The sequence below is a fragment of the Balaenoptera ricei genome, chromosome 2, assembly GCF_028023285.1.
Source record: "Balaenoptera ricei isolate mBalRic1 chromosome 2, mBalRic1.hap2, whole genome shotgun sequence".
In the NCBI taxonomy this organism is placed as follows: domain Eukaryota; kingdom Metazoa; phylum Chordata; class Mammalia; order Artiodactyla; family Balaenopteridae; genus Balaenoptera; species Balaenoptera ricei.
Window position 1 is genome coordinate 81,365,349 of NC_082640.1, and position 23,736 is coordinate 81,389,084.

The window sequence follows — 23,736 nt, forward strand, 5'->3', positions numbered from 1 at the left end:
AAAACGTATACTCTTAATAAGTTTAAATATTTGTAATTACCTTCTAGTGCCTCTTTCATATCCTGAGCAAAAAGGGTCCACATAATTTCAGCACTTATTTTTCCCATGTTCAGTTCTTGAGGAAACCTAAAACCAAACACATATATTAGTAGATCAAAAAGAAAAATGTGCCTGAAAAAACAATACACTTCACATTCCATAGACACCACAGTAATTATTACATAGTTTATAAATACTATTACTTGTGAGATTTCTCTTTATAAATTTTCAGGGGTAGGGAAAAAAAGCTAAACACCAGAGTGTGGCGATAAAGACAATTATTGGGTGAAAGGAAAATAGACTTCATTACATCAGTGCCAATGTAATGGTGCCCAGGGCTCCTGATGGGTGTCTTATGCTGTGTGTTTGCTTGTGTCTAAAGAGTTCCTTTAGTTTTATCAAACACTTCGTCTTCATATGTCTCAACTTGAGGATAGGCCAGAGGAATCTGAGGAGCAGATGCCATATAACAGCAAAACCCACACCTCGCATTCATCTGTCAGCCATTTTTCTCGAAGCAAACTTGAGTGCTTCCCTTCTCTATTTGCTTAAAGCAAATTATTTCAAGAAAGATTCCTCATTCCTATGGTAAAATGGCCCATGGTGGACCCATTAATCAGGACTCCAGAACTACGAGGCAGGCTGTGTATTTTAGATCAAACAAGCTTAAGCCAAAGACAAGATTCCTACTGTTGCTGGATATGTATTCTGTTTGTATATGTTTTCAATCTCATGTAAGCCCAGTGAAAATAATTTCATTCATTTCATTTCACTGTAAACACTCAGCCCATGCCAACATGCAAAACTGAAAGTATTTTCTGTTCTAACAAATATATATTATATATTTTATGCATTGAATATATTATTTATAAAGTGCATGCATATAAATGTTTATATACATATATACAAGCTAACATATTAAGAAAAAATATATATATACATATACATGTAAAGTAACAAGAATAACTCTCACATTCATTTATTTTTTTTTTTTAAGATTTTTTTGAAGTGGACCATTTTTTTTTTTAAAGTCTTTATTGAAAGTTAAGACTGTCTTCCTATGCAGGGGGTGCGGGTTCAATCCCTGGTCGAGGAACTAAGATCCCACATACCTCACAGCCGAAAAACCAAAACATAAAACAGAAGCAATATTGTAACAAATTCAATAAGGACTTCACATTCATTTATATCTTTGAGTCCAAATCAAAAAAAGAGAAAAGAGTAATATAACCCTGAATGGGATAGAAAGGGTTACTTAAGTAAATATGACCTCAGTATAACCTCAACAAAGAAAAGACCACATATCCTGCATACTATTTCACCAAAGCACAGCGTGTTTCATCAAATGTCCCTTACCAATTTCCATCTATCAATTTACCTAATAATGTCAACTGATACTTTAAAACTTAAATGCGGATGCATTATTATTAAGTATTAAAACAGAACACTTCCTATGATCAAAAAATAAATATAACCTAGATATATACAAAATTAGTTTTCAACAATAAATTTTACCCCCTTTATATAAAAATAACCTTTGGCAAGTAATGTTTCATTTGTGGATAGCTACGGATATCCCATATATGTAGTATATTAATTTTTATGTAATAGATACACAGCAACAAAATTGTAAGTGATATAATTACAGTGATTTAAGCTTATAAAATGAGGAAATCTATTATTTTAATTTTTTGAATCCAGAATAAAGAATGTATTAATTCAGTTTATGGTGCCCTGATATAAAAAACAAAGACATTGGGAGACCTTCAAGATGGTGGAAGAATAAGACATAGAGATCACCTTCCCCCCCAACAAATACATCAGAAATACATCTACATGTGGAGCAGCTCCTATAGAACTCCTACTGAACGCTGGCAGAGGACCTCAGACATCCCAAAAGGAAAGAAACTTCCCACGTACCTGGGTAGGGCAAAAGAAAAAAACAAAAAACAGAGACAAAAGAATAGGGATGGGACCTGCACCTCTGGGAGGGAGCTGTGAAGGAGGAAAGGTTTCTAAACACTAGGAAGGCCCTTCGCGGGCAGAGATTGCGGGTGGCAGAGCGGGGAAGCTTCGGAGCCACGGAGGAGAGCGCAGCCACAGGGGTGCGGAGGGCAAAGCGGAGAGATTCCCACACAGAGGAGCGGTGCCGACCAGCACTCACCAGCCCGAGAGGCTTGTCTGCTCCCCCGCGGGGGCGGGCAGGGGCTGGGAGCTGAGGCTCGGGCTTTGGAGGTCGGATCGCAGGGAGAGGACTGGGGTTGGTGTGTGAACACAGCCTGGAGGGGGCTAGTGTGCCACGGCTAGCCGGGAGGGAGTCCGGGAAAAGGTCTGGAGCTGCCGAACAGGCAAGAGACTTTTTCTTGCCTCTTTGTTTCACGGCACGCGAGGAGCGGGGATTCAGAGCACCGCCTAAACGAGCTCCAGTGACGGGTGCAAGCTGCGACTATTAGCGCGGACCCCAGAGACAGGCATGAGATGCTAAGGCTGCTGCTGCAGCTGCCAAGAAGCCTGTGTGCGAGCACAGGTCACTCTCCACACCGCCCCTCCCGGGAGCCTGTGCAGCCCGCCACTGCCAGGCTCCCGTGATCCAGGGACAACTTCCCCGGGAGAACGCACGGCGAGCACCGCGAGCCTCAGGCTGGTGCAACGTCACACCGGCGTCTGCCACCGCCTGCCACCGCAGGCTCGCCCTGCATCCGTACCCCTCCCTCCCCTCGGCCTGAGTGAGCCAGAGCCCCCGAATCAGCTGCTCCTTTAACCTCGTCCTGTGTGAGCGAAGAACAGACGCCCTCAGGCCACCTACACGCAGAGGCGGGGCCAAATCCAAAGCTGAACCCCAGAAGCTGAGCGAACAAAGAAGAGAAAGGGAAATCTCTCCCAGCAGCCTAAGGAGCAGCGGATTAAATCTCCACAATCAACTTGATGTACCCTGTATCTGTGGAATACCTGAATAGATAATGAATCATCCCAAAATTGAAGCGGTAGAATTTGGGAGCAACGGTATATATATATTGTTCCTTTTTCTCTTAGTGAGTATGTATGTGTATGCTTCTTTGTGTGATTTTGTCTGCATAGCTTTGTTTTTACCATTTGTCCTAGGGCTCAGTCTGTCCTTTTTTTTTTTCTTTTTTCTTTTAGTATAGTTTTTAGCACTTCTTATCATTGGTGGATTTGTTTTTTGGTCTGGATGCCCACTTCTTTCTGTCATTCTTTATTTCTTTTTTCTTTTTTTTATTACTTTTGAATTTTTAAATTTTTAATAATTTATTTTTTATATCAATAACTTTATTTTATATTATTTTATTACTTTTCATAATTTCTTTCTTTTTTTTTTTTCTCCCTTTTCTTCTGAGCCGTGTGGCAGACAGGGTCTTGGTGCACCGGCCAGGTGTCAGGCCTCTGCCTCTGAGGTGAGAGAGCCAAGTTCAGGACACTGGTCCACCAGAGACCTCCCGGCTCCGTGTAATATCAAATGGTGAAAGCTCTCCCAGAGATCTCCATCTCAACGCGAAGACACAGCTCCACTCAACAACCAGCAAGCTACACTGCTGGACACCCTATGCCAAACAACCAGCAAGACAGGAACACAACCCCACCCATTAGCAGACAGGCTGCCTAAAATCATAATAAGGCCCCACACACCCCAAAACACACCACTGGACGTGGTCCTGCCCACCAGAAAGACAAGATCCAGCCTCGTCCACCAGAACACAGGCACAAGTCCCCTCCACCAGGAAGCCTACACAACCCACTGAACCAACCTTAGCCACTAGGGGCACAAATCAAAAACAACGGGAACTACGAACCTGCAGCCTGCGAAAAGAAGACCCCCAAAACAGTAAGTGAAGCAGAATGAGAAGACAGAGAAACACACAGCAGATGAAGGAGCAAGGTAAAAACCCACCACCAAACAAATGAAGAGAAAATAGGCAGTCTACCTGAAAAAGAATTCAGAGTAATGATAGTAAAGATGTTCCAAAATCTTGGAAATACAGTAGAGAAAATACAAGAAACGTTTAACAAGGACCTAGAATAATCAAAGAGCAAACAAACAGTGATGAACAACACAATAAATGAAATTAAAACTTCTCTAGAAGGAATCAATAGCAGAATAACTGAGGCAGAAGAATGGATAAGTGACCTGGAAGATAAAATAGTGGAAATAATTACTGCAGAGCTGAATAAAGAAAAAAAAGAATGAAAAGAATTGAGGACAGTCTCAGAGACCACTGGGACACATTAAACACACCAATATTCTAATTATAGGGGTCCCAGAAGAAGAAGAGTAAAAGAAAGGCACTGAGAAAATATTTCAAGAGATTATGGTTGAAAACTTCCCTAATATGGGAAAGGAAATAGTAAATCAAGTCGAGGAAGTGCAGAGAGTCCCATACAGGATAAATCCAAGGAGAAACACGCCAAGACATATATTAATCAAACTATCAAAAATTAAATACAAAGAACAAATATTAAAAGCAGCAAGGGAAAAAAAAAATAACATACAAGGGAATCCCCATAAGGTTAACAGCTGACCTTTTAGCAGAAACTCTGCAAGCCAAAAGGGAGTGGCAGGACATATTTAAAGTGATGAAAGGGAAAAACCTACAACCAAGATTACTCTACGCAGCAAGGATTTCATTCAGGTTTTAAGGAGAAATTAAAACCTTTACAGACAAGGAAAAGCTAAGAGAATTCAGCACCACCAAACCAGCTTTACAACAAATGCTAAAGAAACTTCTCTAGGCAGGAACCACAAGAGAAGAAAAAGACTTACAATAACAAACCCCAAACAATTAAGAAAATGGTAATAGGAACATACATATCAATAATTATCTTAAATGTAAATGGATTAAATGCTCCAACCAAAAGATATAGACTGGCTGAATGGATACAAAAACAAGACCCGTATATATGCTGTCTACAAGAGACCCACTTCAGACCTAGGGAAACATACAGACTGAAAGTGAGGGGATGGAAAAAGATATTCTATGCAAATGGAAATCAAAAGAAAGCTGGAGTAGCAATTCTCATATCAGAAAAAATAGAATTTAAAATAAAGACTATTACAAGAGACAAAGAAGCATACTACATAATGATCAAGGGATCGATCCAAGAAGAAGATATAACAATTGTAAATATTTATGCATCCAAAATAGGAGGACCTCAATACATAAGGCAAATGCTGACAGCCATAAAAGGGGAAATTGGCAGTAACAAAATCATAGTAGGGGACTTGAAGACCCCACTATCACCAATGGACAGATCATCCAAAATGAAAATAAAAAAGGAAACACAAGCTTTAAATGGTACATTAAACAAGATGGACTTAATTGATATTTATAGGACATTCAATCCAAAAACAACAGAATACACTTTCTTCTCAAGTGCTCATGGAACATTCTCCAGGATAGATCATATCTTGGGTCACAAATCAAGTCTTGGTAAATTTAAGAAAAGTGAAATTCTATCACGTATCCTTTCCGACCACAACACTATGAGACTAGATACCTACTGCAGGAAAAAATCTGTAAAAATTACAAACACATGGGGGCTAAACAATATACTAATTAATAACCAAGAGATCACTGAAGAAATCAAAGGGGAAATCAAAAAATACCTAGACACAAATGACAATGAAAACACAATGACCCAAAACTTATGGGATGCAGCAAAAGCAGTTGTAAGAGGGAACTTTATAGCAATAGAATCCTACCTCAAGAAACAAGAAACATGTCAAATGAACAACCTTACCTTACACCTAAAGCGATTAGAGAAAGAAGAACAAAAAAACCCCCAAAGTAAGCAGAAGGAAAAAAGCCATAAAGATCAGATCAGAAATAAATGAAAAGGAAATGAAGGAAACAACGCCAAATATCAAAAAAAACCTAAAAGCTGGTTCTTTGAGAAGATAAACAAAATGGACAAACCATTAGCCAGATTCATCAAGAAAAAAAGGGAGAAGACTCAAATCATTAGAATTAGAAATGAAAAAGAAGTAACAACTGACACTGCAGAAACACAAAGGATCATGAGAGATTACTACAAACAACAATATGCCAATAAAATGAACAACCTGGAAGAAAAGGACAAATTATTAGAAAAGCACAATCTTCTGAGACTGAATCAGGAAGAAACAGAAAATATAAACAGACCAATCGCAAGCACTGAAATTGAGACTGTGATTTAAAATCTTCCAACAAACAAAAGCCCAGGACCAGATGTCTTCCCAGGCAAATTCTATCATTTAGAGAAGAGCTAACACCTATCCTTCTCAAACTCTTCCAAAATATAGTAGAGGGAGGAACACTCCCCAACTCATTCTACGAGGCCACCATCACCCTGATAAGAAAACCACACAAAGATGTCACAAAGAAAGAAAACTACAGGCCAATATCAGTGATGAACACAGATGCAAAAATCCTCAACAAAATATTAGCAAAAACAGAATCCAACAGCACATTAAAAGGATCATACATCATGATCAAGTGGGGTTTATCCCAGGATTGCAAGGATTCTTCAATATATGCAAATCAATCAATGTGATACAGCCTATTAACAAAATGAAGGAGAAAAACCATATGATCATCTCAATAGATGCAGAAAAAGCTTTTGACACAATTCAACACCAATTTATGATAAAAAACCTCCAGAAAGGAGGCATAGAGGGAACTTCCCTCAACATAATAAAGGCCATATATGACAAACCCACAGCCAACATCGTTCTCAATGGTGAAAAACTGAAACCATTTCCACTCAGATCAGGAAGAAGACAAGGTTGCCCACTCTCACCACTATTACTCAACATAGTTTTGGAAGCTTTAGCCACATTAATCAGAGAAGAAAAAGCAATAAAAGGAATCCAAATCGGAAAAGAAGAAGTAAAGCTGTCTCTGTTTGCAAATGACATGATACTATACATAGAGAATCCTAAAGATGTCACCAGAAAACTACTAGAGCTAATCAATGAATTTGGTAAAGTAGCAGGAGACAAATTAATGCACAGAAATCTCTTGCAGTCCTATACACTAATGATGAAAAATCTGAAAGAGAAATTAAAGAAACACTCCCATTTACCATTGCAACAAAAAGAATAAAAAACCTAGGAATAAACTTACCTAAGGAGACAAAAGACCTGTATGCAGAAAACTATTAGACACTGATGAAAGAAATTAAAGATGATAAACAGATGGAGAGATATAGCATGTTCTTGGATTGGAAGAATCAACATTGTGAAAAAGACTATACTACCCAAAGCAATCCACAGAGTCAATGCAATCCCTATCAAACTACCAATGGCATTTTTCACAGAACTAGAACAAAAAATTTCACAATTCATATGGAAACACAAAAGACCCCGAATAGTCAAAGCAATCTTGAGAAAGAAAAATGGAGCTGAAGGAATCAGGCTCCTGGACTTCAGACTATAGTACAAAGCTACAGTAATCAAGACAGTATGGGACTGGCACAAAAACAGATATATAGATCAGTGGATCAGTATAGAAAGCGCAGAGATAAACCCACGCACATATGGTCACCTTATCCTTGATGAAGGAGGCAAGAATATACAATGGAGAAAAGACAGCCTCTTCAATAAGTGGTGGTGGGAAAACTGGACAGCTACATGTAAAAGAATGAAATTAGAACATTCCCTAACACCATACACAATAATAAACTCAAAATGGATTAAAGACCTAAATGTAAGGCCAGACATTATAAAACTCTTAGAGGAAAACCTAGGCAGACACTCTATGACATAAATCACAGCAAGATTCTTTTTGACCCACCTCCTAGAGAAATGAAATAAAAACAAAAATAAAAAATTGGTACCTATTGAAACTTAAAAGCTTTTGCACAGCAAAGGAAACCATAAACAAGACGAAAGACAACCCTCAGAATGGGAGAAAATATTTGCCAATGAAGCAACTGACAAAGGATTAATTTCTAAAATTTACAAGCAGCTCATGCAGCTCAATATCAAAAAAACAAACAACCGAATGCAAAAAAGGGCAGAGGACCTAAGCAGACATTTCTCCAAAGACGATATACAGATTATCAACAAACACATTAAAGAATGCTCAATATCACTAATCATTAGAGAAATGCAAATCAAAACTACAATGAGGTATCCCCTCACACCAGTCAGAATGGCCATCATCAAAAAATCTACAAACAATAAATTCTGGAGAGGGTGTGGAGAAAAGGGAACCCTCTTGTACTGTTGGTGGAAATGTAAATTGATACAGCCACTATGGGGAATATTATGGAGGTTCCTTAAAAAACTAAAAATAGAACTACCATACAACCCAGCAATCCCACTACTGGGCATATACCCTGAGAATATCATAATTCAAAAAAGTCATGTACCACAATGTTCATTGCAGCTCTATTTACAATAGCCAGGGCATGGAAGTAACGTAAGTGTCCATCAACAGATGAATGGATAAAGAAGATGTGGCATATATATATACAATGGACTATTACTCCACCATAAAGTGAAACGAAACTGAGTTATTTGTAGTGAGGTGGATGGAACTAGTGTCTGTCATACAGCGTGAAGTCAGTCAGAAAGAGAAAAACAAATACCGTATGCTAACACATATATATGGAATCTAAAAAAGAAAAAAAGAAAAAATGGTTCTGATGAACCTAGGGGCAGGACAGGAATAATGATGCAGACCTACTAGAGAATGGACTTGAGGACGGGGAGGGGGAAGGGTAAGATGGGATGAAGTGAGAGAGTGGCATGGACATGTATACACTACCAAATGTAAAATAGATAGCTAGTGGGAAGCAGCCACATAGCACAGGGAGATCAGCTTGGTGCTTTGTGTCCACATAGAGGGGTGGGATAGGGAGGGTGGGAGGGAGATGCAAGAGGGAGGAGATATGGGGATATATGTATATGTATAGCTGATTCACTTTGTTATAAAGCAGAAACTAACACAGCATTGTAAAGCAATTATACTCCAATAAAGGTGTTAAAAAATACATTATACAAAAAGTAAACTAAAGAGCATTATCTCTCATAAAATTGATGCAGAAGTCCTCAACAAAAAATGACAAATTCAATCCTTAAATATATACAAAGGATAATACATCATGACCAAGAGACTTATCCCAGAAATGCAGCATAGGTTCAACATTCAAAAATGAATCAATGTGATTCACCATATTTACAGACTAAGGAGAAAATTTTTATCATCTCAATAGATGCATAGAACGTATCTGACGAACTTCAACATTTGTTCATGCTAAAAAGAAAACAAAACAAATCAAAACCAAAAACAAATGTCCTAAAACTAGGAAATTAAAGGGAACAAGGGAACTTCCTTAACCTTATAAAGAGTATCTGCAAAAACCTACAGCTAACATCATACTAAGATAAGGATCAAGGTAATGGTATTTACTCTCACTATTCCTATTAAACACTGTACTGGAGTTCCTAAAGATTGTAAACAGGCAAGAAAAAGAGATAATGTCAGAGGCATATAGAAATAAAACTCTCTATTTGCAGACAACATGATCATCTACATAGAAGATCTCCAAAAAACTAAAAATAAGCTAGTAAATAAGTTCAGCAAGGTCACAGAATATGAAGTCAAGACACACAATCATTGTATTTCTATATTCTAGCAATTAACCATTGGAAACTGAAATTAAAACAGCAATATATTTATAATAGCAGCAAAAGATGAAATACTTAGGCATAAATGTAAGAATATATGTACAAGATTTATATGAGGAAACCTTCAAAGTACTGAGTAGAAACATGAAGTAAAGCTTAAATAAATGGAGAAATATGTTGTATTCATGAATTGGTATATTTAATGTCAGTAGAATGTTAATTTTTCCCAAATTGATTTACAGATTCAGTGCAATCTCACCCAGAATTCCAGCAGAACTTTTTTTGCACAAACTGACAAATTCATTCTAAAATTTACATGGTGAAGCAAAAGAACTAGAAGAGCAAAAATGGTATTTATTAAAATAGCTGAAGGATTTACAACACCTGTCTTCACAGCTTACTATGAAACTATAGTAATTAAACAGTGTATCTTCAAGGTAAATTAATTTTCAATAAGACGTTACATTAATTCAATGGAGAAAAGATACACTTTTCAATACGTCTGCTAGACTAGTTGGGTATCCACATGCAAAAAATTTTAAAAAAATCGTAAACCTGGACCCAAACTTCACAACATATAAAAAAAAACTCAAAATGATCACAGACCTAAACACAAAACCTAAACTATAAATCTTCTAAAAGAAAACATAGAAAATCTTATGATCTTGCATCACGCGATAGTTACTTAGATCTGTCACAAGAAGTGCAAACCATAAAATAAAATACTGATAAATTGGACATTATGAAAATTAAAATCTGCTTTTAAAAAGAAACTGTTTAGAAAATGAAAAGAAGAGCAATTGAGTAGGAGAAAACAATTTGCAGAATGCATATCTGATAAAGGACTTATATCTGGACTATCCAAAATACTCTCAAATCTCAATAATAAGAAAAAAATTGCCCACTAAAAAAATGGGCAATTGATCTGAATGACACTTTAGCAAAGAAAATAATTAGATAGAAAATAAGCACATGAAAATATGTATGGGTGGTGATGTGATGAATTGGGAGATTGGGATTGACATATATATACTAATATGTATAAAATGGATAACTAATAAGAACCTGCTGTATAAAAAAATAAATAAAATAAAATTCAAAAATTCAAAAAAAAAGAAAATATGTCAACATCATTAGTCATTAGGTACTTTCAAATAAAAATTATTGATATAATGTGATACCACTACATGTCTACTAAAATCGCTTCAAAACAAAACAAAACAAAACAAAACAAAATGACATCTGACAATACCAAGGGCTGGGAAACGTGTAAAGATACAGAGAAGCTGGAATTCTGATACATTGCTGCTGAGAATGCAAAATATGACAGTCACTTTGGAAAGTAGTTTGGCAATCAAGTTAAATATATTTAACTTGATTTAAATATTTATCAGCAGTCCCACTCCAGGTATTTATCCAAGAGAAATGAACCTTATATTTATACAAAAACTATGTATGTGGCTTAATTTTCAATCAGCAAAAATTGCAAATAGCCAATGTCTTTCAGCTGATGAATGGATAAATAAATTGAGATAGGTTCATAAAATGCAATCTACTAAGTAATAAAAAGGAATAAACAATTGATACATGTTAACAGTGTGGATGAGTATCAAATGAATTATGCTAAATGAAAGAAACTGGACTCAAAAAAACCTATATAAATGTATGATTCCATCTAAAGTATATTATTGAAAAGGCAAAAGTATAAGGACAGAAAACATATCAGTGGTTGGCAGCGGCCTGGGATAATATTTTTATCACCCTTTGTTGGGTGATAAAAATATTCTGTATCTTGGTTTTGATAGTAGTTATATGACCATATGTTTGTTTTCTATTTCATCGATTTCTGCTCTTCATTATTTTTTACCTTCTACACTTTGGGGGTTTAATATGTTGTTCCTTTACTATTTTCTTAAGAAAGATACTTAGATAATTAATTTTGGGGCTTTGTTCCTTTCTAACATGTATATTTAAGGTATAAATTTCTTGTAGGAGCTGCATTTAGCAGTATCTTCAATATTTTGCAATTTGTTGAGACGATTTACATCCAGCATATAGTTAATTTTCCTAAGTCTTTATTTTTCATCTACTGTCTCCTTGAACTTCCTTCTGGATATTTTCTTCTGGACTATCTTCATATTTACTAATTCTCTCTTCAGCTGTGTCTAACAACCAGTAAATCCATATGTTCAGTTATTAATTTCATTTGTTGTAGATTTCAGTTCTAGAATTTCCATTTGATCCTTTCATTAGTTTTAAATTCACTACTGTTTCTCCATTTTGTTACTTAATTTCTTAAATATATTAATTATAGTTACTATAACATCGTATTTCTAGATTCTATTACATTAATCTCTTAAAATGCCTACTTTTTTTTTTTTTTTTTTGGGCTGCACCACATGGCATGCAGAATCTTAGTTCCCTGACCAGGAATGGAACCCAAGCTCCCTGCAGTGGAAGCAGGGAGTCTTAACCACTGGACCATCAGGGAAGTTCAATGTCTACTTATTTCTGATTGAAAGAAGTGTGTGTGTGTGTGTGTGTGTGTAAATTTGAGTCTCTGGGTGATATTGGTATTCTTTCAGAAAGAATTTATTTTTCTTCTGGCAGTAGTGTTTTAAAGTTGGGAGAGATGACCTTAATCCAATTAGGTACTGAGCTTATTCAAAGCATGTCAATATTTTATTCATACTGTCTCCTAGGACATATCCCTTCATACCAGAACTGTATGCTTGGGGGGTTTCACCAGGACCCACTACTTTGTAGGGCCTTATTTCCTATTATTCTACTGATCCCATGCTCAGCTTTCTCAGTTTTTCAACTGGTACTTTCTCAGGCTCTCAGCCTCTGCCTCTAGGCAGATCAGTTGATGTCTCTAGGGGAGAGGGTCGGCATATACCTGACACACTTTTCTAGTAAATACATGCATATATCATGAAGATATAAAGAAATTTATGGGGATAAAAAGATCAAATCTATTCTAATAGGTTTGGGCAAGTAGTAAAGGGAATTGAATTCAGGGAGGCATATATACACATGTCTTCAATCCAATTTGCAATGTTTTGTTTATTTTAGAAAAAAACTAAAAAGTTTATAATTTTACAAGCAGTAAAATAAGAGGTAATATAATACAAATGAGTGCTAACACATTTAGCATTTAATAAGTAATATTTGTTAATAAGTCGCTATTAATTGAAGGCCTAGCATGTGCTATGCACTGTGCTAAGGGCTAAATAAAACACACACAGTCCTTGCCCCTCAGAAGTTTACAACCTAGTAGAAATGGCAGTAAAAAAAAAAAAAAAAAAAAAAAATATATATATATATATATATATATATATAACATATCATATGATATATATTTGATAAGTCTCACAAAGAAAGCTAGAGGGTGAAACAATAGAGCTGGCTGTGAAAACAGTGGTTTTAGAAAATCAAGGGTTTGGAGAAACAACTCCTCCTCTTTACTGGTTCTTAGGGGCTGTGACAGCAGCTTATTTTCAATGGAGGGTCACTCCTGTAGCCTGTACAGAGATGGGAAGCAGCAGCACGAACAAGTTTGGCAAGAGAAGATTCAGAACTTCTGGCATCAAGGACCAACAGTGACAGGAACCTTGGTGTATGCTGTAAATGATGGTGACTGCCATGATATCAAAGGGGAACAGGAGAAGAGCAACATGGGGAATGGGAACATGGATAATAAATAGAAAAGGAGACTGCAGAACATCAGCTGTAGGTGAGAAAATACAGAGGAGCTAGACCAAGGAGCAAGGGCAAAAAGAGCCAAAGATATCCTGAGTGGCTGCTGTTTTTCTATTCTTGGGTCTACACTTGAGTGATGTGACTTCAAGAAACATGGGTCACTACTATATATAAAATAGATAAACAAGGACCTACTGTATAACACAGGGAACTATATTCAATATCTTGTAATAACCTATAATGGAAAAGAATCTGAAAAAGAATAGATAAATGTATGTATAACCAAATCACTTTGCTGTACACCAGAAACTAACACAATATTATAAATTAATTATATTTCAATTAAAAAAAAGAAACATGCGTCATAATGGAAAGGGACATTTTAATTTGCACTAAGTACAAATTACTAAACACAATAAAGCTAAGAGTATATGATGCAGAAGAATATACTGGTGCAGTCATTCACAGAAGTTACTTGAAGAAAGTTAAGATGTGTATATACTTTTGGAGGAGGATAAAGATTAATTGGTGGAAGGGATAAGCTATGCACCCCAGTTAATGGTTGTAATTACCATAAGAAAAGCCTCTCAAAGTGACTTTTAAAATATTTTTCCTTTAATCTAGACTGTTCAAATAACTTCAAAACAGGGAATCTAAAAATAAGCTATTAGTGTCAGGATTTTCTCAGTTGCATAAGCAATGTCAAGTTTGATTTTCATTCTTGAAAAACTAAGGCTTAAGGGTTCTCATTATTACTGTTGAGGATTTAACAAAATCTTAAACCAAAACCAAACTACTATTTAAAATAAAAACAACACACAAGAAAAATAGACACTAGATATATAAAAGGCAAAGGGTTAATACTATTAATACAAGAAGAATTGTTACAAATCTGAGGAAAAAGAGGGATATTAGAAAAAAATGGCTGAGATGAATGGACAATCTAAAAATTAAACAACACAAAAACCTAGTAAATATAGAAAAGGGATGCTCACTTCTCTAATATTCAAAGAAATTTCAATTAAAATAATAGTAAAAATTTTTTACTAAGGACATTTCAGGCTAGAAAACAAGCAGAAAATATTAATGAAAATTCAGGACCTGTCTGAACCTGATTTCCAAAAGCTATTTAATGACTCTCTACAGGCTTTCAGTTTTTATGTTATTCCGATACCTGCATTATTTCCACTCCCTGCTCTCCTGTGTCCCAGGAGTCCCCTCCATGGACTGCATCATCATGGTGTTATATGAAACTAGAGAATAATATGCATCTATTAAAAAGAGCAAGATAGGTCTGCCTATATTGACATGAAAAGATGTCTGTGAAGCAGTTTTAAGTGAACAAAGCAAATTACAGATTAGTGTACATATCCTATATTTTGTAAAAAAAAAAAAGTAAAAATAAATACTATTGGGGCTTCCCTGGTGGCGCAGTGGTTGAGAATCTGCCTGCCAATGCAGAGCACACGGGTTCGAGCCCTGGTCTGGGAAGATCCCACATGCCGCGGAGCAGCTGGGCCCGTGAGCCACAACTACTGAGCCTGCGCGTCTGGAGCCTGTGCTCCGCAACAAGAGAGGCCGCGATAGTGAGAGGCCCGCGCACCGCGATGAAGAGTGGCCCCCGCTTGCCACAACTAGAGAAAGCCCTCGCACAGAAACGAAGACCCAACACAGCCATAAATAAATAAATAAATTTAAAAATAAATAAATAAATAAATAAATAAATAAATAAATATTATTAAATGAATTTCTATACTTATACGTGCACAAAATAATAGTTGGAAAAAATACACCCAACTACTGAAAATTTGTAAGGTGTGGGTAAAGGAGTCTTATTTTTGGTTTTTATTTATTTTCTTCATAAAAATGATACATAAACATTAGAACTTTCACTTTCTACTTCAAATAGGCCTATGAAGTTGAATATGAATATTTTAATAAACACAAAAGTTTAAATAAATTCTGAAATAAACATCAAAGGGCATTTTACTAAATACTATGTAATTATTTTAAAAAAGCTAAATAACATTCATTTATTTCTCACAAAATTCCCATTTGACTGCTGTCATTCTCATTTTTCAAATGAGGCATTGGTGGTCAGAATTAGAGCCTTGAGCTGTTTTTCCAAAGCTCATGATCTCTCCAATAAAGAAGCAGCAAATATTCAATTTTTTTGATACTTAGAAGAGACATAAAGATAACTTTGACTACACTCATTTTAGACTTAGGAACGTTAGAGATTTAGAAACATGTCCTAAAACATGAAACACGTCAGTGACAGAATCAGTAATAGAGCTTATGCTTCTTGACCATATTTCTTTTTCATTCTTTTTCTTATGACAATAACAGAAATTCCCAAGCATTGAAAATGTCTTCACAGCTAATTCTTTTGTTTTGTTTAAGCCTATTGATTTTGCCTTAAAATATTTACAGTTCAAATCATTAGCTTCATATTTTATGTAATAGTCTATCTTTAAATTTAAATCTCAAGATTTACTTCTTGCCAAGCTCTGCTTCCATACAGAAGATAATCTTTGGGGTCTGAGACATTATTCTGATATCTGTTTTACAAGTTTTGCTTATTGTGTATTATGACAGGCTAGCTTCAAATTTGGTTTTCTTACTATTACCTATGGAAATAATAGATATCCTTGTGCTAGAAAAAAATAACTCAAAGATCCTTTGTTTACCTAATCGTTACATAGGTTCTTCTGAAGTCTATATTTTTATTTTACTTTACTACTTCTCTGTGGTATTTTTGGTGCATTTGGAAGTACTTCTCTGGCTCTGTCCTACATAAATCCCAGTTAAATAAAAAACCTCACTAGTCAGCCCTGAATCCAGATAGCACACTTGGTCATCCACCTCTTCCACAATCCACAGAATCTTCTCCTTTCTGCTCTCCTGTGGATTCTTCCTTTGACATACCTGTAGAATTTGTCCCTGCCCTGCTCCTACCATCACATCTCCAGTTCAAGTCTTTACCCTCCCTTGCCTCAAGAGCTGAACTAACCTGTTAGTTTATCTATTTGCCTCCATTTCTTCCTCTTCAAATTCATCCTCTATACTACCACCTAATTTACCTTTTAAGAACATAGGCTGTAATATTTCAAACAACTATTTTAAAACCATCAATTGCTTGCCACACATTCATTAGCACAGAGAAGTTTCAACTCATTAAGATGACTTGCCTGGCCAATGACAGTCTGACCCCCACTTCAACTCTGTCTCTACTCTCCAACACTTTCCATGCTCTAGCCACCCAGACTACTTATAATTTCTTAACATATCTGATGTCCCATGTCTTCTGATCATTTTCCCCTAACTGTTCTCTCTCTTCCTCAATTTCCATTTGATCATAAATACTCTCTTTGTTCCTTCAAAGCATAGCTCCTCCCACTAAAGTCTTTTGTTGTAATGAAGGCAGAATTAGCAGTGATTAATTAGCTGTGAGGGAAAAGGGTAAAGGAAAGTTTACAGTGACTATAAACTGAATCATAGCACACTAAATATTAACAGTTAGTGATAGCATTGGTGCTTTGTACTGTGTAAATTCCATAATTTTACTGTTGCCACAAGATTTAGCTTATCTAGTCTAATTTTATTGACATTTGCTTTATAGTTCAGAACTGATGAAATAATATGAATTTTTTTTCTCTTTAATCAGTTTTGGCTAGCATTAGAAAACAATTCTCCATCTAGTATCTCTTCACTAACAAGTAATATTAATTGTGCTTATATAATCTTCTTAATGTATATACACATATATATATTTTTATATATGCATTTATTTATTTATTTATTTGTATGTATGTATGTATGTATGTATATTTCCTCTCCATGCAATTTAAACAGAAACCAGAATATAACCTGGTGACAACATCTGCAAAGCTAACAGTTTCCAAAACAACTTCTTTATTCCTACCTACTCAGTGAAAAAGGGGAGAAAAATTCACAACTATATACAACAAATAAGAGAAGGAAATCAGAGCTTGGAATGAGAGGAGAGACACCTAGTATTTCTCATAACAGATTTTTATCAAGTTCTGAGTAACTACTAGCTAGATTCTACGTTTCCATTTTTAAGGGGCAACAAAATAATCATATTCCCATAAGAGTGTATTTTTGCACTGTGCTCAAATTTCCTTTGTAGATATGCAAATATATAATCTCACTCTGGCATCAAATTTTATATGCTATGTCTATGTGGTCTCCTCAGTATCAAATAATGATTCAAATGACAGAGTTGTTTTCTTCCAACACATTCCACAGTTGAATATTTCTGCCTTTTCTTTGGGCTGGCTAAGAAGTCTACGCCATTTGCATATTTGCTAGAGGCTTATTTTCTGTAATTTAAGGCAGTTCTGGCTATTTCCTGTGCACAATTCACAGAAGTGTAATGTAGTGGTTAAGCCTCAATGTAATCCAAAAGACAGAGATTTGATTTCTCCTCTGCTACTTAACTAATTGACCCAGTGGAGCACTGAGTAATCTCTTTAAAACTCAATTTCCTCATCTGTCAAATGGGGATGATAATAATTGCAATTTGGGCCTTTCTAGGGCTGTTATGAGGATCAAATGAGATTTTACATGTAAATAACTTGTACAGCCACTGGCCCATAGTGAGCACTCAATAAATGCTTGCTGCTGATGATAATGAAATTTTAACTGTAAATAAGACATAAGACATACAAGAAAATATTATTTAGATTCCACTGATTTCTAATGTGAAAAAAATTATCACAGAATATGAATGGAAGTTTACATTTGTGTTGCTAGTTATTAGTCTCCAGAAAAAAAAATTGCTAATAAAATTAATAGCAATAAACTTGGTTGCAGAGGGAAATTATTATATACTAACAGGAGTAAACTGGTTTCATAAACTTCAGAAATCTCTAACCATATACTAACAATTTATATGCTAATTATAAATGAATTCTAAACTATGATACAAGCAGGACTAAAAGAGTTTTTAACTTTCCATGACCATTTCCTAACCTCGTAGGAATTAGTATATATATTTAAAAGTTAAAACAAGTACACATATAATATGGTACATTAAATACTCATATTTCATTATTCATATTTTAAAAACAAAATTGGTCCTCTTCATCCTGGTCCAAGTTAATGTACACAAATTGAATTCTAGAATGTATAGCTCCACCTCTTTTTCATTTTCCATGTAGTTATAGCTTAACTTAGTCTATCATTTATAAAAAGAGGTTTAATGAAATAACTGATCCATTCCAACATTATTTGAATGTCTCCTGTTTTTAATTTGCAGCAGTTAATACAAAGCATAAATGTTTTAAACCTTGACTCCTATGAGACACAACAATTTAATAACCCAATTTATTATCTTGAAAATGTCTCAGTGAAATAAGGAAAACACAATCTTCCACTGCCAAATTTGATAATACTGATTCATTAGTCACAACAGATAAAATTAGAATCCATTAAATGTGAAGTATTGTTTTCATATGCAAAGTTTGCCTTTGAAGATAAGTGTATTCATTGTTACAAGTGAGTAAGCAATGGCTCTGATATTATGTGTCATGTATGCAACTGAAGCTTCATTGTCACAGTCAGAAGTCAAGACATTTAGTTTGCTCTGCTCTTTTAACATTGTTATCTTTTTTTAAATCAGCTTTTGTTAACATGTTCTCCATTTAAGAGAACTAGACTTGCCTTAGTGCAATTAACTGCCATTACCATGGAGAGAGAGAACTGCCAAGAATGAACTTTATCAAGTAGGGTTACAAACTAGCCTTACAAGTTAAAGCTATATTAAAGGGCAACTAAAACATATCATAACATAGCAGCTCAGGGTGAAAGTTAGTTTAAGCATTTGGAGTGTGAACTCAACAACTGGACATTTCCTGTGGTGATCATCTTTCCTTTTGTACTTAAGTTCTCTTGTATTAAAAAGCAAGTAGGTCACTAATGCCATTTAAACCCAACTACCCTTTTATCTTTTTGTTTCTCTTTATTTACATCTACAACCTAAGGTATTATTTTAATAAACTTGGATCTTTAAATACATATTTAATTTAAATATGAAAAATAAAATTTGGGATGGATCTAGATTAACTACTGAAATCAGCATTTTGTAAGACAGTGAAGATGTCACCTGGCAGTGGCAAAGGAGGTGGAGATGGCAGAAACAGCTTTAAAAAATGTGGGTAATGTGCCTGGGGTGAAGAGTAAGTGGAATTTACTGATCTCAGGTCACGTTTCTCAAGCTACTCCAGTGCTTCCAGATTACAGACCTGGGGAAAGCAAGTCCTCATTTTCATGTTGGAGGCAGGGAGCTTGAGGCACTGAACGCCGAGAGATGGGAGTTAACATCTGATGAGCATCTAGTCAATGCCAAGCACTGGGATAGGTGCTTTTAAGCATTATCTCCTCGAATCCTCATAATGGTCCTCTGTGTTTTAACTCCCAAATTTTTCAGATTGAGCTCCCAATTTTTCCAGTTTTAACTCCCAATCTTTCACAGGTGGAAAACAGTCTGAAAAATGTTGCAAAACTTTTCTAAGGTCTCATGGCTCAGTCTCTCTCATGCAAAAATATTAGATCACTAAGCCACTCAAGCCACCTTGATCTTTGCGTACTTAAAACATAGTCCTCTTTCTTTCTTTATTTTTACTTATTACTGAAGTATTCATCTCATTAAAAAATACTAAGATGGCTTACAAAATATAATAAGATGAGATTTGTCTTCAAAGTAGAGACCTTAATGTCTGTTGGATGACTGACCAACAAACATCTTGCCTGCCCGAGCAGCAATGGAGGGAGACCCTTCCGTCTAAAAGTTGTTTCCCAAGTGTAATGTATAATTATGAATGGATCTCAAGGACACTGCATTGTTACAAAGATTGCTTAGAACTAGTTCCCTTAAATCCTTTCCCTATGGCCCGCATTCACTTTTATCTGTCTGCATTCATTGAAAAAGCACATGTAGTATCTGATTGTTCCTGTCTGGTGCCAATAAAATTAATCTCAAATTTCTGCTAAGAGTTTCCCACAGTAAGCTTTTAGCAGGCCATTTATGGTAAAGGGCTTGGATGTGATTTTACTAAACCAAAGTAACCATCTATTGGTCTGTCTCAATTACATGTTAGGAAGGGAGAAGGGAGTATCACTGAGAAAAATCTGTAACTGGCCTTAGACAAAGGCAGAGGCAGGATAAGTATGGAAGTGGCAAATTTTATACACTCAATAAACATGAGTTTGGGGCCCAGCAGAACCCTGCAGGCCCCCCCTCCGCCCACCCCCAAGTACTAGAGAGTTGTTTTACACATACTAAAACTGCCACCAGAGGTAAAAAAGCTAACTGCACGATGACCAGACTGTAGCCATGACATAAACTGCTCCAGCTTGAGCAGTATTGAATCTATGGCTAGCACAATTCCAAGAACTGGCCTCAAAAGAATGGGATTAACATTATTGCTCATAATAATCTATATCTTTGTGGGCATCAAAATAATTGTAGCTTGCCCTGCCCATATATGTAAGTGACAACTAAAATTGCCAACAAAGAGATGCTACAGACCCACGTTGACAATTTCCACTCTGAGAATACAGCATCCTATGTCAGCATGAAGAAGGTACAGAAGACAGACCTTCGCCCCTAATCCCACAGAAATGGAACGACGTTCTGACAAGTGAGAATCTGTCAGCAGCTCTTTGCAGGAAACCACCCTCAGCAGGAAGCCCCTGTTCCTGTCACTTTAGCAAAGCTATATTGTAACTAACTTTTAAACCAGGCGCCCCCATGCTCTACTTATCTCTGGCCCAAGTGCACCTTTCAAATCTTTTAATCAATACCTTGCCTAACTTGTCAGTTCTTTCCATTGATCAAAGAAGTAGAAATGAAGAATAAGCAATGAAATGTAGAAATGAAGATGACCAGATCTCTCCCCTAGCCTCCCCTTCAGTCATCTCCCGAACAAACTGTGTGACCAAACTGTGTGAATGAGATAACATCTAGAGGAAGATCACAAGAAGTCAACGAGCCTGCACGCAGTGGGGGGATGGTGACAACTGTGACCCCCCTATCTCAATGATTAACTGAGATTACTTCCCTCCTTTCCCTTAAAAGTTTCACGGTCAAGCAGAATCTTTGGAGGTGTTTTTTGGGGGATGTTGAGTCCATCATCTCCCCAGACTACGGACATTCTGATTAAAGGCGCCTGTCGTTTGCTGCCAACATTTGTGAGTGTGTAATTGATTTTGTAAGTGGGAGCAGCGGGACCCCCATTCGATAACAAGTGGAACATCATCTCTTCATCGGACACTATGCTAAGGTGGTAAAAATAAAAAGATGAAAAGACATGGTCTTTTCCTTCAAAAACTTTTTAGCATAGCAGAAGAAACAGATTTATATACATATACTCATAGTACCATACTATAAATGCAATGATAGAATGTAAATTCATGGATGAACCACAATGTGGTACCTATACATCCTGGATGCATTAGGGAAGACTAGCTGGAAGAGGTAATGCTTCAGTTAAGTCTTAAATCTTAAGGGTAAAGGAAAGTGTGGAGGGAACTTGGAGTTAGATAGTAGAAAGTCCATTAAGGGTTTTGTAAAACTACCTTTGCTGAAGAAAAAAAATAACTAGAAAAAAAACAACAACAAAAAAAAACCAACCAAACAAGAAACTTGACTAACCAAATTACTACTTCTCATTCTCTCTAACCTAAGGAAATACTGGCCACATACCAGGTGACAGCAACTGAAATATGGACATGAAAGCAAAGTGTTGCAGTCTGTTTGCCTTGCCGTCTATGGGAATGTGCAGCTCCATCCAATAAATAAAGGAGCCACTTTTATGGCATCAACTCTTCCTACTGTTTCTCCCACTGATTAAGCCCCAATCACATGGCCTTTCTTGCTGCTACTCCAACATGCCAGGCTTCAGCTCTGAAACTTTGTACTTGCTATTGATTCTCCTGTTTACAGTTACCAAAGCTTTGTTTATGTTTGCCTTCCTCTGATCCAGGCTTCAATTCAAATGTCACTTTCTCCAAGAGTCCTTTTGTAGCCATTGAAATTGACATATTAGCACTGATCTTCACTTCTGCCAAGTCACTGTTTTCAGTATTGTCTTGCTTTATCTTCTCCATAGCATTAGTCAATACCTGAAACATTGTATTATCTGTTTATTTTTAGGTACCTTGCTATCTAACTCCTCTCCCCTCCCAGGAAAAGTAATAAAGAACTTCTTTTGGCTTGTTTATTGCTGAATCTCCAGTTTGTAACATATTGTCCAGTAATCAACATAAGTTAAATGAATGAAACCTTCTAAACCAACGGTAGCCATCACTATCTCCAAATAACAGCTCTGCAACAGACCTAGAGAACAACCAGTTTAGAATCCAGCAGGAGGACACAGGGGGCCTCCAGGGAGAAAATATGTTTAAAAAAAAAAAAAGAGAGAAGAAAAATGAAGATATAAAAATAAAATGATATTAGACATAGAAATGTAGAAAGGTATGAAGTTAGATTCTATAGAGTTATTAAATGTGGGCCTCCTTGGTTCTGACATTTGTTGCACCTAATCCACAAGGGAAAACATCATTTTTGTGTATCGCAAATGCTTGGGAAGCAAAGTTTTTAACACAGAGAATTCTAGAAAAAAAAAATTCTTTCATGGTTTCTCTTGAGGGTGCCAGTGAGTACACACTACACATTTATATTTTTCTTACAGTAAATTACAAATTGTATGCATTTTGTCTATTGGTTTATATACAACTACAACTGGTGCCATCATATGGCATATCTTGCACTTTAAACTTTTGTAATTATTGTTTCAGGTTTATCATGACCAGATTCAGATTAATCATTGAGACATCAGAAATGTTTGGATGGAGCTAAAGGATTAATGCCCTTACTTATGGGATTTTTCCCTACAATTAATCATTTTGTTAATGCAGAGGGTTGCTTAGATTCTAATTCTGCCACTTACCAACTGTGCTTCAGTTTCATCGTCTGCACTTTGGGGATGTTAACAGCATTGATTCTATTACAATTACATTTAGGATTCAATTAAACATTAAACTGTAAAAAATGCTTAGTACAGTGTCTGGCTCCAATGAATTTCCCATGGTTCCCTATACGATGGTTGTAATATTTATATGGTTGTAATATTTATAACATAGATATCTAGTTGTACATAAATCATCTGGCAAGCATAATAAACTGAAAATCCAAGATGAACCTTTTGTTTTCTCTACGATGTGCAGTCAGGGAGGCAGAAAATTGAAATCTTCAGAAGTGACTGAATTAGTACAATTCTTAGTTAGCAATCTTACAACAGTACTCTTATGCTCTTATAAAAATATTCTTATTCTTTGCA

General features: G+C 35.9%; 1 protein-coding gene across 2 annotated transcripts in view; it reads right to left on the bottom strand.

Annotated features, from left to right (window-relative positions):
• UNC13C (unc-13 homolog C) overlaps positions 1-23,736 on the bottom strand; it is a 596,809-nt gene that overhangs the window by 192,026 nt on the left and 381,047 nt on the right. For both annotated transcript variants that reach the window (XM_059915534.1, XM_059915533.1), the window contains one exon: positions 41-126. In XM_059915534.1, coding sequence (XP_059771517.1) covers positions 41-126 — 86 coding nt within the window. The remainder of the gene's footprint in view (positions 1-40; positions 127-23,736) is intronic.